Source organism: Heloderma suspectum, chromosome 1 (genome assembly GCF_057233095.1).
Source record: "Heloderma suspectum isolate Gila_16-S chromosome 1, 16-S_ref, whole genome shotgun sequence".
NCBI lineage: Eukaryota > Metazoa > Chordata > Lepidosauria > Squamata > Helodermatidae > Heloderma > Heloderma suspectum.
In genome coordinates this window covers 220,507,986-220,523,115 of record NC_139458.1, presented here as the reverse complement: position 1 = coordinate 220,523,115, position 15,130 = coordinate 220,507,986, and the positions used below count along the sequence as shown (strand labels likewise).

Sequence of the window (15,130 nt, the reverse complement as noted above, 5' to 3'; positions counted from 1 at the left end):
CCGCCTCCTGAACAATGTTGCGAACTTCTGTCCATAGTTCTTCCGGGACCCTATCTACTAAATCTAGTCTCTTACATCTATTCTTCACCTCCACTGCATATTCATTAGGAATATTAGTGAGCTCATATCTAACTGATCTGTGGGTCTTCCTTATTCTCTTTAGTCTGATTCTAAATTGTGCAATAAGAAGTTCGTGATCTGAACTACAGTCAGCTCCACGTCTTGTTTTTACCAACTGCATAGATGTCCGCCACCTTTGGCTAAAAAGGATGTAGTCAATCTGATTTTGGTGTCGACCGTCTGGTGAAGTCCATGTATAAAGTTGTTTCTTAGGTTTTTGGAAGAGAGTGTTTGTTATGCACAGTGAGTTGTCTTGGCAAAATTCTATCAGCCTATGTCCCGCTTCATTTTGTTCTCCCAGACCATGCTTGCCTGTAATTCCAGGAGTTGTTTGACTACCCACCTTAGCATTCCAGTCTCCTGTAATGAAAATAGCATCTTTTTTTGGCGTACTATCCAGTAGTGCTGCAGATCCTCACAGAACTGATCTACTTCTGCTTCTTCAGCATCTGTGGTTGGGGCGTATATCTGGATCACTGTGATGTTAAATGGCTTACGCTGAATTCGAACTGAGATCATTCTGTCATTTTTTGGATTGTATCCAAGCACGGCTTTAGCCACTTTATTATTAATTATGATGGCTACTCCATTTCTTCTGTGGTCCTCTTGTCCACAGTAGTAGATCTGGTGGTCATCTGATGTGAAGTGGCCCATTCCAGTCCATTTCAGTTCACTGACACCCAAAATGTCTATATTTAATCTTGACATCTCCCCAATAACCACATCCAATTTGCCCTGGCTCATAGATCTTACATTCCAGGTTCCTATGGTGTGTTGATCTTTAGAACATCGGATTCGTCGTTCACCATCAGCACCATCGGCTGCTAGCCGTCCTTTCAACTTTGAGCTAGCTGCGTCATCACATCCGGGGCTAGTTGAACTTATCCTCTGTTCCTCCCCAGTAGCATTTTGACCATCTTCTGTCCTGGGAATCCAATCTTCCGATGGTATACAGACATATCTCTGGTTATAGTGATCCATTTAGTTTTCGTGGCAAGAATACTGGGGTGGGTTGCCGTTTCCTTCCCCAGGGATCGTATTTAGTCTGATCTCTCCGCCATGACCTTCCCATCTTGGGTGTCCTTTCACAGTTTAGCTCATGACGTCATTGAGGTGCTCAAGCTCCAGCACCACGACAAGGTAACGATCTCCTTTGCTGGAGAGATGTTCATTTAGATGTAACTATTTCACCTAAGTTGCTGTCGATACATCCCCAAGCACATTCAGGCTCGGTACAGAGAACAGCTGCCTCAAGACACAAGAATAGCATGCTTTGATGGGCATAAATGCAGGAGGACTGAGAGAAAACCTAACAGCATTTGGAAGGAAACGGCAAATTATATCTAACATGTGTATGATGAGACATATTGCCTCAGTTCAGATGGTCCTCCAAACTATGGTTTGTAACATGCTGAACAAACTGTGGGCTTGCACAGGGGAGATTACACTTGAACTTCTAATTTGCTACAAGCAAAACGTTTGCGGTTTTATCCAGATGTATGGATTGGAGGATTAGCTGAATTGAACCTGTTCATTTGGCAAGGGGTAACAGCACACAGGTAAAAATTAGCCACTTCACAAGAAGTTTAAAAGTGCCATTTCCTGCCATGATGTATTCACAGCTCAGAGTATCGAGAACACAGTTAAAAGTGCAGATTTATGAGAAGGCTATAGCTGGGAATAATAGAGCAGTGCAAGTGTTCAGGTTCAAGCTCAATCAAGCCTCTGTCTATTTCCCCAACTCACCATACATCCATGGAATTCAGTATTGTCCACACTTCTAAGAATCTCAGCTTTCGTTAAAAGTAACGAAAAATTGTATGCGGGGGGGTGGGGGGGTGGATTTTCAAGGGGCAAGGGACCGGGCTTTAGTGCTATGCACAGCTATTAGTCTTTCCTCCATGTTAAACAGAAACAGAATTATGCAAATTTGCTTAAATTACAAATGTTTTTGTAGTTCCTTGCTGCATAATACGGATTATGTGCAGAACTTTGATTATGTCCTTAAGCTCAAATAGATCATAGTTATAATATCACTTTACACTGCGTGGGTTAAGTTCACCTGTAGTGGTTTTGCTGATTCACTCTAACGGCTTTATTTATTTATTACATTTCTATACCGCCCCATAGCCGAAGCTCTCTGGGCGGTTTACAAAAGTTAAAACATTAAAATCCAATATACAAAGTTTAAAAGCCATTTACCTAAAAGCTTATGGACAATACATACAAACAACATACAGTCAGGGCCAGAAATATTCGAACAAGGATAACTGTTTTGGCAGTTGGCCTCTGTACACCACCACACTGAAGTTGAAAGGAAACACACCCAGATGGGAGCGAAGTCAGGACTTTCAGCTGTAATTCAAGGGGTTTGGCAAAAGTGGGGCACTAACCATTCAGGAAGTACAGCCAGTGGCATACACACACACCCATCATTGGTGGCATATGAAACCATATTTTCACATATGAAACCATTTGTCACAACATTTTATTAATATTCTTGTCATATCAAATAATATATAATTTAAATGTATTTTAAAAAGTGCTAAGTTACTGGCACTAGTTAATCCAAAAGGCGCTTTCAGTGAGACTGTTCAGTTGTTACGTTATCCTAAGATTTTCTCCAGAGGGAAATATGGAGAGGCTCACCGGCCCTCTTTCATGCCCCATCCCCCATTTCCATCCTGCTCTCCTCATTCCAGTGACAGGTTATCAAACCAATCAAGAGATCCTGTAGTTACCTGAATAGAGGAGTTCCCCTGATCCTGGAAAATTAATCACCCTCTCCCACAATCAGAAGAGATCTCACATTCAACTACCCACAAAATTTTCCTGTTTAAGCATGCACTCCTCTCAAAATGAGAAGGGAAAGAAAGAAAGACTTACATGTTCCATGCTTGGGTCAATGTTAGCTTTATAAAGGCATGAGCTGAGCATATGCAAAGAGGAATACTACTTTAGCCACATGGTTCACATATTCCTTAAAAGACTACAGCTGCAAGCCTACACTCACTTACCTGGGAGAATGTCCCACTGAGCTCAACAGGATTGATTTATGAATAAACATTAATTTGCCCAGACGTTTGTACCCATAATAATGCTCCTATTGCATTATGGGTAGAAAGGCTATCCTTAATGCAACCAAATGGCTAATGAGACCATGTTTTTAGCTTTAGGTGGCCTACACAGCTGCAGCACAAAAGTTAATCATCAGCATGTGTGTTCGTATTCCTACCAAGGAACTTACAACAGTGATCAACATAACTACATTATTCTTATTCACATTTGATCTCTGGCAGGGAAACCATGTCTACTTTGGCTTCAGGTGCATCAAAATCAAAAAGATATTCTACTGCAGTTACGGATTCATCTGAGAGGCAATCAGCAAAGTGCTGGTTTAATATATTTCACACCTTAAAATGTCTTCCATTATTATTTTATATCCTCTGGGTTATAAAATAAAAAATGAAAAAGTGCAATACATTAAGAACCAAGCTTACCTGACCCTCTATGGGCCAGCAACATGCTTCAGCAAGGGTCCATGACAGTTATGATGCAAAAGTATAGTATATGGCAGGGCCTCTTATCAGAATGAGAGCTGTCTGGTTGGAAGGGGGGGATGAAGACCAAAGATCAGGAAGAAAAGTAAAGTCTCTTCATCTGCATTAAATGCCTCCTTCAAGTCCTGATGAAGGAGTCAGTTGACAGATACTGCATCTTGTATCTCCCTTGACATTATCTTTCCTTCAGGGCTTTTTATATCACACCGTTAAACTGATTAAACAACCGCATTAAATTATAAACCCTGGAAGGTAAAGTTACAGTATGTGGCAAATTAGGAAGTCATTGAAATAGCATCCTTGCTGATAATAGAAAAATCGTTCTTCCTTCAATTAGAGCTTAGTGCAAAGATAGAACTTTCTCAAAACCTGATTTCACTTTTCTAATCACATCTACACATTCAAACTTAAGCTGTCTGTGTTATTTTGTTGCAAATCTTCAAGTCGTTATTTCTTACCAACAAGAGATGAGAAAAACCTTAATCAGAATACTATTTTCCTATGAAAAGTAATGACTGTGCATGACACATAGTGCGCAATATAATGAGAGCTGCATTTGTATGATGTAAGCTTTTTCAATCATCTTGTACTAGGAAAGTTTAAACTAGGAGCATATATGATAATAAATCCAAGAAGTTAAAATTTGATTTTTTAATCAAATTGAAATGAAAAAATGAAAAACAATTTTTTTTTTCAAAATGAAAAAATGAAAAACAGCCTCAGATGTTAAGACATTACCATGCAAAATGTCTAATGGTTCAAAACAGGTACAGCTACCATCCAATTAATACAAAGCAGCCTGAGACACTATCTAGTATCTCTTGAAGATTCTGACCATCACATTTTTCTTGCACAAGCAGGAAGGTATGTGCAATACATGAAGCTTTGCCTCTCAGATTATCCTGCTCTCCTGTCAGTCCACCCACCACCGCCCCCTAGCTTACTATAATTACCAGATCTGACATAAAGGTTCTGTTGAGTAGATTGGACATATTAAATAGTTTTCAAAATTAAATTTAGAACAGTAGCTTATTTGCCCTTCAGTAATAGAATTATCTCTAAGGAGTGTATAAGTAAGTGCGTTTCATGCAAAATATTTGTCCTGATAACTGCAAGATCACATCTAAATCTGAAGGGATTAGATTTTAAAGGATTCCTTTCAACAATAAATTAGCCCAAGTGTAAGAACACAACACACAAAACGAACCTTCTCTTTTGCAAACTACATTTCTAACACAGGAAGAATGTGAATATAATCTGGTACAAAATGGCTACATATCAAGTACTGTAACATACAACTAAAAACTACCTTCTGTTTGAAGCCTAGTGTGGAAAGAAACTCAGTACTAAACATTTTAATTACTTACCACCATATTATAGGCATCAGGAACCTCAATTTCAAACTGAAATGTTCCATTTTGATAATAACCTTCATCTGTTAAAGGAAACACATGAGCTTAAAATAAATATGCAACTATTATGTATGTATGTATGTATGTATTTAATGAATTTCTTAGCTGCCTTGCAATACTACAGTCTTCTCAAGGTGGCTTACAGTAAAATACATACAATTCTAGATCATTAATAAATTTGTACATTTACAAATAAAATTTAAAACCAATGTAAAATAACCCAGAAACAAAGCAGCCACCACTGAGGAGTCCCTATTTCTAGTGCCCGTTGACCTTACAGGTCTTAACAGAGGACCAAATATGTAGGGCCTCTGAAGGTGATCTTAACACACAGGCAAGTTCATACAGGTGTGGGAGGTTCCTAAAATAACCTGGACTCAAGCTATTAAGCCTTTTAAGATGAAAATGAGCACTGCCTTTTTTAAGGCAGTAAACACCATTCTCTCACTCAAAGAAGCATTTATCATTTCTGAAGTCCAAACTCCTAGCCATGCCCTTACAGATTTTAAAGGTCAAGATGAGCAAGGATCTAGAATACAGGAATACCCTCCAAGAAGCTTTTGTATTTCCTTAGTCTGCACAAGCTGACAAGTATTCATAACAACAGGACCAGATACTGTCAAAAGTGTGGCATCGAAGTCAGCACAGATGAGTAATTTTAGCAGCAAAATGCAACATAAATGGGTTACAGCAAGCCTTAAAGGGTTTTACAACCTGAGTCCCATAGTTCAACAGGCCTCTCATCACTCAAAATAGCTCTGGTTATGGGAACAACCTCGAAGCCAACACATACTCTTCATTCAACCAGATTTCAGTTAATACAAGCCAAGTCAGTAAGTTCTTCTACGTTAAGGTCAGAGATGATGCACATTTTTCCAGACTGACCTGACATTCATTAGCAGCACCCAAAGGCTTGAGGGAACTACAGTTAAGTCTCCAAGGGGGGGAAGGGGAGGGCGAGCCAGAAGGGGAGATAGCACCCAGGTGTATAACATGTCTTGCCTATCCCAACCACCACCATAACACCCCCTGCATATCATCCCTTACTTCTATGGTGGTCCCTCGCTCCCAATACTCTGTCCTCCCCCATTCTCCTTTAACAGCCAGTCTGCCTGCCATCACCATTCCTACCTATTTCCTTACTGAAATAGTGCAGATAAAACATAATATACTAGTGAAGTTATGTTATTATTTATTTTAAGCAACGATAGTGACAATTCTTGACAACTTGTATTGCCTAGACTTTGACCGCCAATGGCCTCTAGGACATTTCAGTCACTTCAGGCTTAGGGTCAAAACAGAACAAACTTAGGCCCTACCAAGAATACCTAAAGAGGTGAAGTTACAGGCTTTACTATGGCTAGGGAAGAAAGAAATGAAACAACACATGGAACAGCACTTTTTAAACTGTTAACTTATTAAGGGTGCAATCCAATGGAGATAGTCAGCTGCCTCCGACTATCCAATGCAGGGCAGGCAGAACATGGAGAGGATCTTTTCCTCTGTGCTCCGGTTGCCCTGCATTAGTGCTAGATGGCCCATTTCAGTTGTCTAGCCAGGGCAGGTCAGAGCTGGGGGTGGGGAAAGGCCACATAGGAATGATGCTTCCAGCGTCCCCTTTTCCCCTGCTCCACCCTGCTCTTACAAGCATGGAGCCGGGGACGAACTGCACCTCTTATGAGGTGGTGGGGACGGTGAGGCGGTTTTCTGGGAACTGACCTCGGAGCACTGGCTTCGAGGTTGGTTCCCATAAACCAAAATATCCCATGGCTGTCAGCTGCTGTCTAGCGGCCATAGGATTGTGCCCCAAGACTATAGGATAAATATAAAGGAGCAGTCTAGCTGAAGCCCCAGTTGTAGCCATATCTCATGTTAACTTCAATAAGAATATCTAATTAGGAAATTGTGATATTTGGAAAAGAAAAGTTCAAATATAAAGACTTATTTAAAAACAACTATTTTTGGTCAGATGAGGAAATGAAACAAGTAGTGGAAGTAGATTATTTGCCATGGTATGAATATTTTCAATTTGAGAGAATATTACAGAAAAATAAGATGAAATTGGTATTATTTAAGAGGCTCTACAAACTTTGAAAAGCTATCTTTTGGGAGATAGAAAACGCTTAGGATGCAATCCTACGGTCCCTGGGGGTCATGTTTTCTTGGTAGAGTGGACAGGCATGGAAACTTTGGAGACAAGGTCACTATGGGTCACAAATCTCTAGTTATGTTTGTTAGCTCTGTCTTAAAACTTTTAAGACTAAGGGAGAGGAAAAATGTGAAAAAATTAAAGCATCAAGATTTCTAATGCAAATCAAGCTTCATTAACATGTCCAAGCCCTAACAGTGCCATCTAGTGCTCACATCTAGTACAAAAATCCCAAAATTGCCCAAACTAGAAAAAACATTTGGGTAGTTCATTTCATAAAGGGTTAGAATCCATCTAACAAAGATTTAAAGGAATTATTGTAATGACACAACTACACTGGCATGGTAGCAAACTTTGAAGTTACACAGAATTATTTTTCATGTAAGTTGAAAGCTTGCAACTTACCCTAACACAACTGAGTCTATAAAAATTATTTTGGATCCTAACAGTATGGCCAACGTGACAATACTAATTACATTTCAAAGTACATGTTCTCTATATACTAAAGAGCATACTGTTTTTTCTGCGTAAAAGAATTACACAATTAAAATGAAAAACTACCAAAATAATTACCTGGAAAAAGCCAGCTAATTTACCAGGACTTTAATGTTATATGAGAAATACAGTGTTGAATCTAATTGTGCCATTCCGCTGCCAGAATCAGTTCCATCAGTAGAACCAGAAGGGGGTCAATTCCCGCCCCCCCATGCCTGCCCTCAAAATCTACTCTGGATGTCTGGGAAACCCTCCAGATCAGATTTTCAGGCAGCGTGGAGAAAGTCATGTTGTGATAGTGGATTTCTGCTAACATGATGTTGGATTTAAACCACAGTCCCTGCTGGGGATAAAGAAATAGTAATTCATTTGTTAACTGTGTCAAGGTTGGCCATAAGCCATTGATGAAAAAAGTGAATCTACCCTCTATGAATTATTGTGTGCTAACAAATGGAGAATTTGAGAATATTTGCAATGCTTTGGAATAATGAAGTACAAGATGTGGCCTGACATTATTTGCTATTAAGCATTTGATAGAATATTTGTATGTTAGGAGTTGTGTGTGTGTTTACAGTTTGAGGTATTCTGATATTTCTTTAATCAATGTATTATTTAATATATTCATAATTCTTTAAATAAATTATATTTACATCTGTATGTATGCATCTGAATGTAAGTTCATACTTCTTGATATTTATATTATGAACCTATCTTCTCATATTGATTCTAATTTATTATTTAATGTATATTACCTATTATATTGTATTTGGCTTAAAAATATAACATTTTTTCAAATTAAAAAAATATTTTAGTACCTTTGTGGTTTGCCACTCATTTTTGTTCTTGATTGGTGCAGACCTCTTTTTGGATTACATAGCTTTGATGGGTCATGTATGGCTGTAAGTTAACCATCATAATATAAATATACCTTCTACCCACTTAATCTCTATTCTTGCTCAAATGACAAGCCTTTAATTTAAGTTTGCCAAAATAATTTAGCGCAAGACATACCACCATATGCATTCTGTGCTCAGGGTCACTTAAAAGTTAACATTATTTCAGTATGTGTTTTTAAAAGATTACCTGGGTTTACAGTTAGGAGAAAATAATGGAGTTTATTTGGGTCAGGAAAGTTCACTTCACACGTACCTGAAAAAGAAAATAAAAATCTGAAAATAACTGAAAACTGTGAGTTTCTGGTTGAAGCCATAGATGAAAGGAAGGCACCAAACACAGAAAAGAAAGGGGAGACCTAAAAAGGTGCACATAAGGTAATGTGTTGCCCAACATGTCTTGAGTATTAAAACTTCTCAGGTATGACTCTGATTCAGTTCTTTCAAAAAGAAACCAATACCATCTTCCATGTCTTTGAAAAAACAGAATCTCCTCTCTCAAAACGTTTATTTTAGATTTTTTTTTACCCATTCTTCTGATTGATATTTCTTACAGCAGCTATTTTTAAAACCAAGAACTGCAATAAATACAATGACAATTCCAGCAGGCTGAACAGAGATAACAGCAAGAACAAGGCCATTCCACCAGCCCTGCTGAAAGAAATAGTTCTTTCCCTCTTCCCTCCTGATTCCATTTTCCTTGTGTGCTATGTCTTTTTAGATTGTAAGCCTGCAGGCAGGGGCCATCTTGTTTAATTGATTATATGTAAGCCACTCTGGGAGGCTTTTTGGTTGAGGAGCGGCATAAAAATTATTCAAATAAATAATAAAGAAATTGCACAGCAGAAGCAAACAAGCAGGAACACACGTTAAGCTCTTTTTCAAGGTATTATGAGAAGTGAGAAAGGAGGAAGATGAAAATAAGTTTGTTTATAGGTGACATAAAAGCTTTCAAATTGCATGAAATGTATTGAAGCTGAATATAAAAGGAACATTCTTTTCCTTCACATGAGACATAGCATACTAGAATAGCAATATCCAGTTGGCATCTTCCCTCAAAACACTGTTTACAACAGATAAACAGAATTTGAGCTGGGTTCATGCATATATCTATGCAGCATCTCTCAGTGATCTGAAAATGTGTTACATAAAGTTGGAAAAGAAGCATTTGTACACTCCCCAGAAAATATGCTGTACTTACAAGGTAAATTTACTTCAAGTTCTGCAACTTCTGTTAAAAATGAAATAAAAATGTCAGTGCCCATTTTATTTATTTACCATCTTTCCATATGTAATGCTAAAGGCAGTCTACATCCAAATTGACAAAATTATGGTTATAATACAAAAATCAAGAGCAAAAATGGTGTATAGAATATTATACACCAGCCCTTAATATATGGAACCATGCAACAATTAATAATATGGTAATATATTACACAAATACTAGCAATCCATAAGAATTCTTCAAAACATAACTAAGCAAAAACAAAACAAAACCGTAGTAAAGTCAGACAACAAATCTTTATATAAGTACAAAATCCTAACAGTATTGTCAAAACTAACAATTGGTCCTAAGCTCATTAAGGATGCATGTTTATACAAGTTTAGAAAGAAAAAGGTCCTGTGGTTCCTGAGCCCATTATCAATCCAGAAAAATGTGTTTTAGATGTGTTCTCTAGAAAATGGCATACAAACTGTATGTCCATCCACTGGAAGCCTTGAAATGATTTCACTCTGAAAAGGTGAAATCTATTCTGCTGGCTCTAATTCTACTAATTCTTTGGTCAAGCCTTGCTTCCATCAAACTGCAACTACAATTCCGTACCATGTGGATAGGGCGCTACATTTTGTTGCAGAAAACAGGAAAATAAATAGTCCTTTAACAGGACTTAGGCAAATATTTTAGGTATAGAACTGATTATACTATGCAGTGAGACAGAAGTGGTGTAAATAGCAGCATGCTCTAGAGCCACTTGAGCATACGCTCATGTTTTATAGCAATATACTATGATATGAATTAAACATTAGCTATATAATATTTTTTGAACTATATAGTCAAAGCCTAGTGTAATTCAGGAGAAAGGCCAAATACCTTTTCAAATTCCTAGAATGCCTGGCTGTGGCTTTCAGGTTTCCCCTCTGTTTAAAGAGATAAATCAGCTGGATTTCCTGGGATTTATTTTCTCTCAGGGCTTCATTCAGTTCATCCTGAAAATGAGTTTTATTTTCTTGTACTTTTATGAACTTCTGCTGTTCGCCATAGATGTGACATGCATGTGATGTAGTCACATCACATGTCTTTCCTAAAGATGTGAAGACCCAGAAACCTTGGGAAATCTCTTTTCCCTGAGGATTTTTCCCTTTCTCCAATCCTCTTTTGCTGCAGGTTGGGGATACACCAACATTAGGGTCAGTGCCTTTAATTATATATGCGCTGTTAAATTCTAAACCTTTCATTCCGACAACCAGCCTACTGAAAAGCTTATTTTAAGCTGTAGAGTGGAATTTTGCGCATGCTTAGTCAGAAGCAAAACAAACCAAGTAACTCTTCAAAGCTTTATCAGAACATCAGATAACTTAATTCTTTCACTTTACATAGAGCCATCCGGCTCCAAAGTCCAATCCTATGCACGTTTATTTATAAATGCAGAAATCATTCACCTCTTCTCTTCTTTTGCTGACTTATGTGTTCCCACATAATGATATGGACACTTGCCCAATGCCAGTCTACCTCCAGCCTTATGTCCCCCCGTACATCTTCCATCTATCATCATTATTTTTCCCATATACAGCCTGCCACTAGTAATGTATGCCATTTTCCCAAACAGAATACAAGCAAACAGGGACAGCAAGGGGTCACTATGTAGCTAGCTAGCCAACCAATGCCCCCATAGTGTCCTTAGCTTCAGTGTTGCTCCCCAACCTGGAGAAGGACTGGGGCTGAAAGACCAAAGGGAAGTGTGGGCGCATGAAAGCTAAGTTGTAAGTGAGCACAATATGCGAAACTGTGCATACTAATCTGGCAGTATGAATACAGTGGGACTTACTCATGAGTAAACATGCACAGGATTGCTCTGCACCAATGTATTTACATGGTGTGGACATTAAAGTGGGTGCCTTAACTTACATTTTCCATACATTGGTGCATGTTTATTTGTAAGCATATTAACTTTTCTCTTAAACAAAGGATTGTTTAAGTCCTAGGATCTATAAGTTAACCTGCAAAGCACTTGGTTGAATTAGCAGACAATTTAGCAAACTGACATTTTATACATGAAACGGTGTTACCTTTAACAAGCAATTTATCTCTAACTGATACTCTTCGAGTAGAATCAGAAGCTGGGTTGGATGTACGGGGCTTGACACCATCATCCCGTTTCAGTTTGCTTGCCAGTGTTAGCATTACTGCTATCTTCAATCTAAAATAAAGGTACTGAATTAAAAGTGAATTGGTTGTTTTACCCTGGCTTTTAAATCTCTTTTCTTCCAAACGAAAGGTTCAACTACATGGAAACATTTTTCATGCTTAGCTTTTCCTGCACAACTTATGAATCACAATAGTCTAAATACACAGAATTTATCTCATTTTAAAAAATCAGTCTTATGAATGCATGAAGCTTCATTATGCTGAGTCAGAGCAATGGTCCATTTAGCCCAATACTATCTACTTCAATGGAAGCAGCTCTTCAAGGCTACCTGAGACTGAACTTGGGGCCTTCTGTATGGTTTACAACTAAGCTATGGCCCCTTCCTATAATCAGTCTTAAGTATTGTGGCCCTTGCCATCAAACCAGGATTGTTGTGGCGAAGGGGCTTGCGTAACTCAGTGAAGCCATAAGCTATGCCATGCAGGGCCACCCAAGATGGATAGGTCATGGCACAGAGTTCTGACAAAATGTGGTCCACTGGAGAAGGAAATGGCAACCCACTCCAGTATTCTTGCCAAGAAAACCCCATGGAACGTATCACAAGGCTAAAAGAGATGACGCCGGAAGATGAGCCCCTCAGGTCGGAAGGTGTCCAATATACTACTGGGGAAGAGCAGAGGGTATTTCCAAGTAGCACCAGAAAGAGTGAAGCGGCTGGGCCAAACCCGAAAGGACACTCAGCTGTGGATGTGTCTGGTGGTGAAAAGAAAGTCCGATGCTGTAAAGAACAATATTGTTTAGGAACCTGGAATGTCAGGTCAATGAATCAAGGTAAGCTGGAGGTGGTCAAACATGAGATGGCAAGATTGAACATCGACATCTTGGGAATCAGCAAACTAAAATGGAAAAACATGGGCGAATTTAATTCAGGTGACCATCATATCTACTACTGTGGGCAAGAATCCCTTAGAAGAAATGGAATAGCACTCATAGTCAACAAAAGGGTGGGAAAAGCAGTACTGGGGTACAATCTTAAAAACGATAGAATGATCTCAGTACGAATCCAAGGCAAACCACTCAACATCACAGTAATTCAAGTCTATGCCTCAACCACTGATGCCGAAGAAGCTGAGGTTGATCAGTTCTATGAAGACCTACAACACCTTCTAGAACTAACACCAAAAAAAGATGTCCTCTTCATCATAGGGGATTGGAATGCTAAAGTAGGAAGTCAAGAAATCACTGGGATAACAGGCAAGCATGGCCTTGGTGTACAAAATGAAGCAGGTCAAAGGCTAATAGAGTTTTGCCAAGAGAACACGCTGATCATAGCAAACACTCTTTTCCAACAGCACAAGAGGCGACTCTACACATGGACATCACCAGATGGTCAATATCGAAATCAGATTGATTATGTCCTTTGCAGCCAAAGACGGAGAAGCTCTATATAGTCAGTAAAAACAAGACCTGGAGCTGACTGTGGCTCAGATCATGAGCTGCTTCTTGCAAAATTCCGGCTTAAATTGAAGAACGTAGGGAAAACCACTAAACCATTCAGGTATGACCTAAATCATATCCCTTATGAATATACAGTGGAGGTGAGGAATGGATTTCAGGGATTAGACCTGATAGACAGAGTGCCTGAGGAACTATGGACGGAGGTCTGTAACATTGTTCAGGAGGCAGCAACTAAATCCATCCCAAAGAAAAAGAAATGCAAGAAAGCAAAGTGGCTGTCTGATGAGGCTTTACAAGTAGTTGAGGAAAGAGGGGAAAAGAAAAAAAAGGGAGATAGGGGAAGATATATCCAACTGAATGCAAAGTTCCAGAGAACAGCAAGGAGAGACAAGAAGGCCTTCTTAAATGAACAGTGCAAAGAAATCGAGGAAAACAATAGAATGGGAAAGACTAGAGATCTCTTCAAGAAAATCAGAGATATCAAGGGAACGTTTTGTGCAAAGTAGGGCATGATAAAGGACAAAGAAGGCAGGGACCTAACAGAAGCAGATGAGATTAAGAAGAGGTGGAAAGAATACACAGAAGAACTCTACAAGAAAGATCTTAATGTCCCTGATAGCCATGATAGTGTGGTCACTGAACTTGAGCCGGACATCCTAGAGAGTGAAGTCAAGTGGGCCTTAGGAAGCATTAGTAACAACAAAGCTAGTGGAGATGACAGTATTCTAGCTGAGCTATTTAAAATCCTAAATCCTACAGTGGCCACAAGTCTGGAAAAGGTCAGTTTACATTCCAATTCCAAAGAAGGGCAATGCCAAAGAGTGTTCAAACTACCGTACAATTGCACTCATTTCACATGCCAGCAAGGTTATGCTCAAAATCCTACAAGCTAGGTTTCAGCAGTATGCGAACCGAGGTACAAGCTGGGTTTCGAAGAGGCAGAGAAACTAGAGATCAAATCGCCAACATTCACTGGATCATGGAAAAAGCAAGAGAATTCCAGAAAAACATCTATTTCTGCTTCATTGACTACGCTAAAGCCTTTGTGTGGATCACAACAAACTGTGGCAAATTCTTAAAGAGATAGGAGTACCAGACCACCTTACCTGTCTCCTGAGAAACCTGTACGAGGGTCAAGAAGCAACAGTAAGAACCAGACATGGAACAAGCGATTGGTTTAAAATTAGGAAAGGAGTACGACAAGGTTGCACATTGTCGCCCTGCTTATTTAACTTATATGCAGAGTACATTATGAGAAACGCCGGGTTGGATGAATCACAGGTCGGAATTAAGATTGCCGGGAGAATTATCAACAACCTCAGATACGCAGACAATACCACCCTAATGGCAGAAAGCGAAGAGGATCTCAAGAGCCTCTGGTTGAGGGTGAAAGAGGAGAGTGCAAAAGCTGGTTTGAAACTCAACATTAAAAAAACTAAGATCATGGCATCTGGCCCCATCACTTCCTGGCATATAGAAGGGGAAGAAATGGAAGCAGTGGCAGATTTTATTTTCTTGGGCTCCAGGATCACCGCAGACGGTGACTGTAGCCATGAAATTAAAAGACGCTTGCTCCTTGGGAGGAAAGCTATGGCAAACCTAGACAGCACTGTAAGAAGCAGAGACATCACCTTGCCGACAAAGGTTCGTCTAATCAATGCTATGGTTTTCCCAG

The 15,130-nt window shown here is 39.2% G+C and overlaps 1 protein-coding gene across 7 annotated transcripts in view; it reads right to left on the bottom strand.

Annotated features, from left to right (window-relative positions):
* The window catches only part of UBE2F (ubiquitin conjugating enzyme E2 F (putative)), a 47,919-nt gene that overhangs the window by 21,963 nt on the left and 10,826 nt on the right, over positions 1–15,130 (bottom strand). For all 7 annotated transcript variants that reach the window (XM_084819552.1, XM_084819562.1, XM_084819545.1 and 4 more), the window contains 4 exons: positions 11,918–12,048; positions 9,831–9,860; positions 8,820–8,885; positions 5,048–5,115 (listed from right to left, as the gene is read on the bottom strand). In XM_084819552.1, coding sequence (XP_084675678.1) covers positions 5,048–5,115; positions 8,820–8,885; positions 9,831–9,860; positions 11,918–12,032 — 279 coding nt within the window. In that variant the 5' untranslated portion in view covers positions 12,033–12,048. The remainder of the gene's footprint in view (positions 1–5,047; positions 5,116–8,819; positions 8,886–9,830; positions 9,861–11,917; positions 12,049–15,130) is intronic.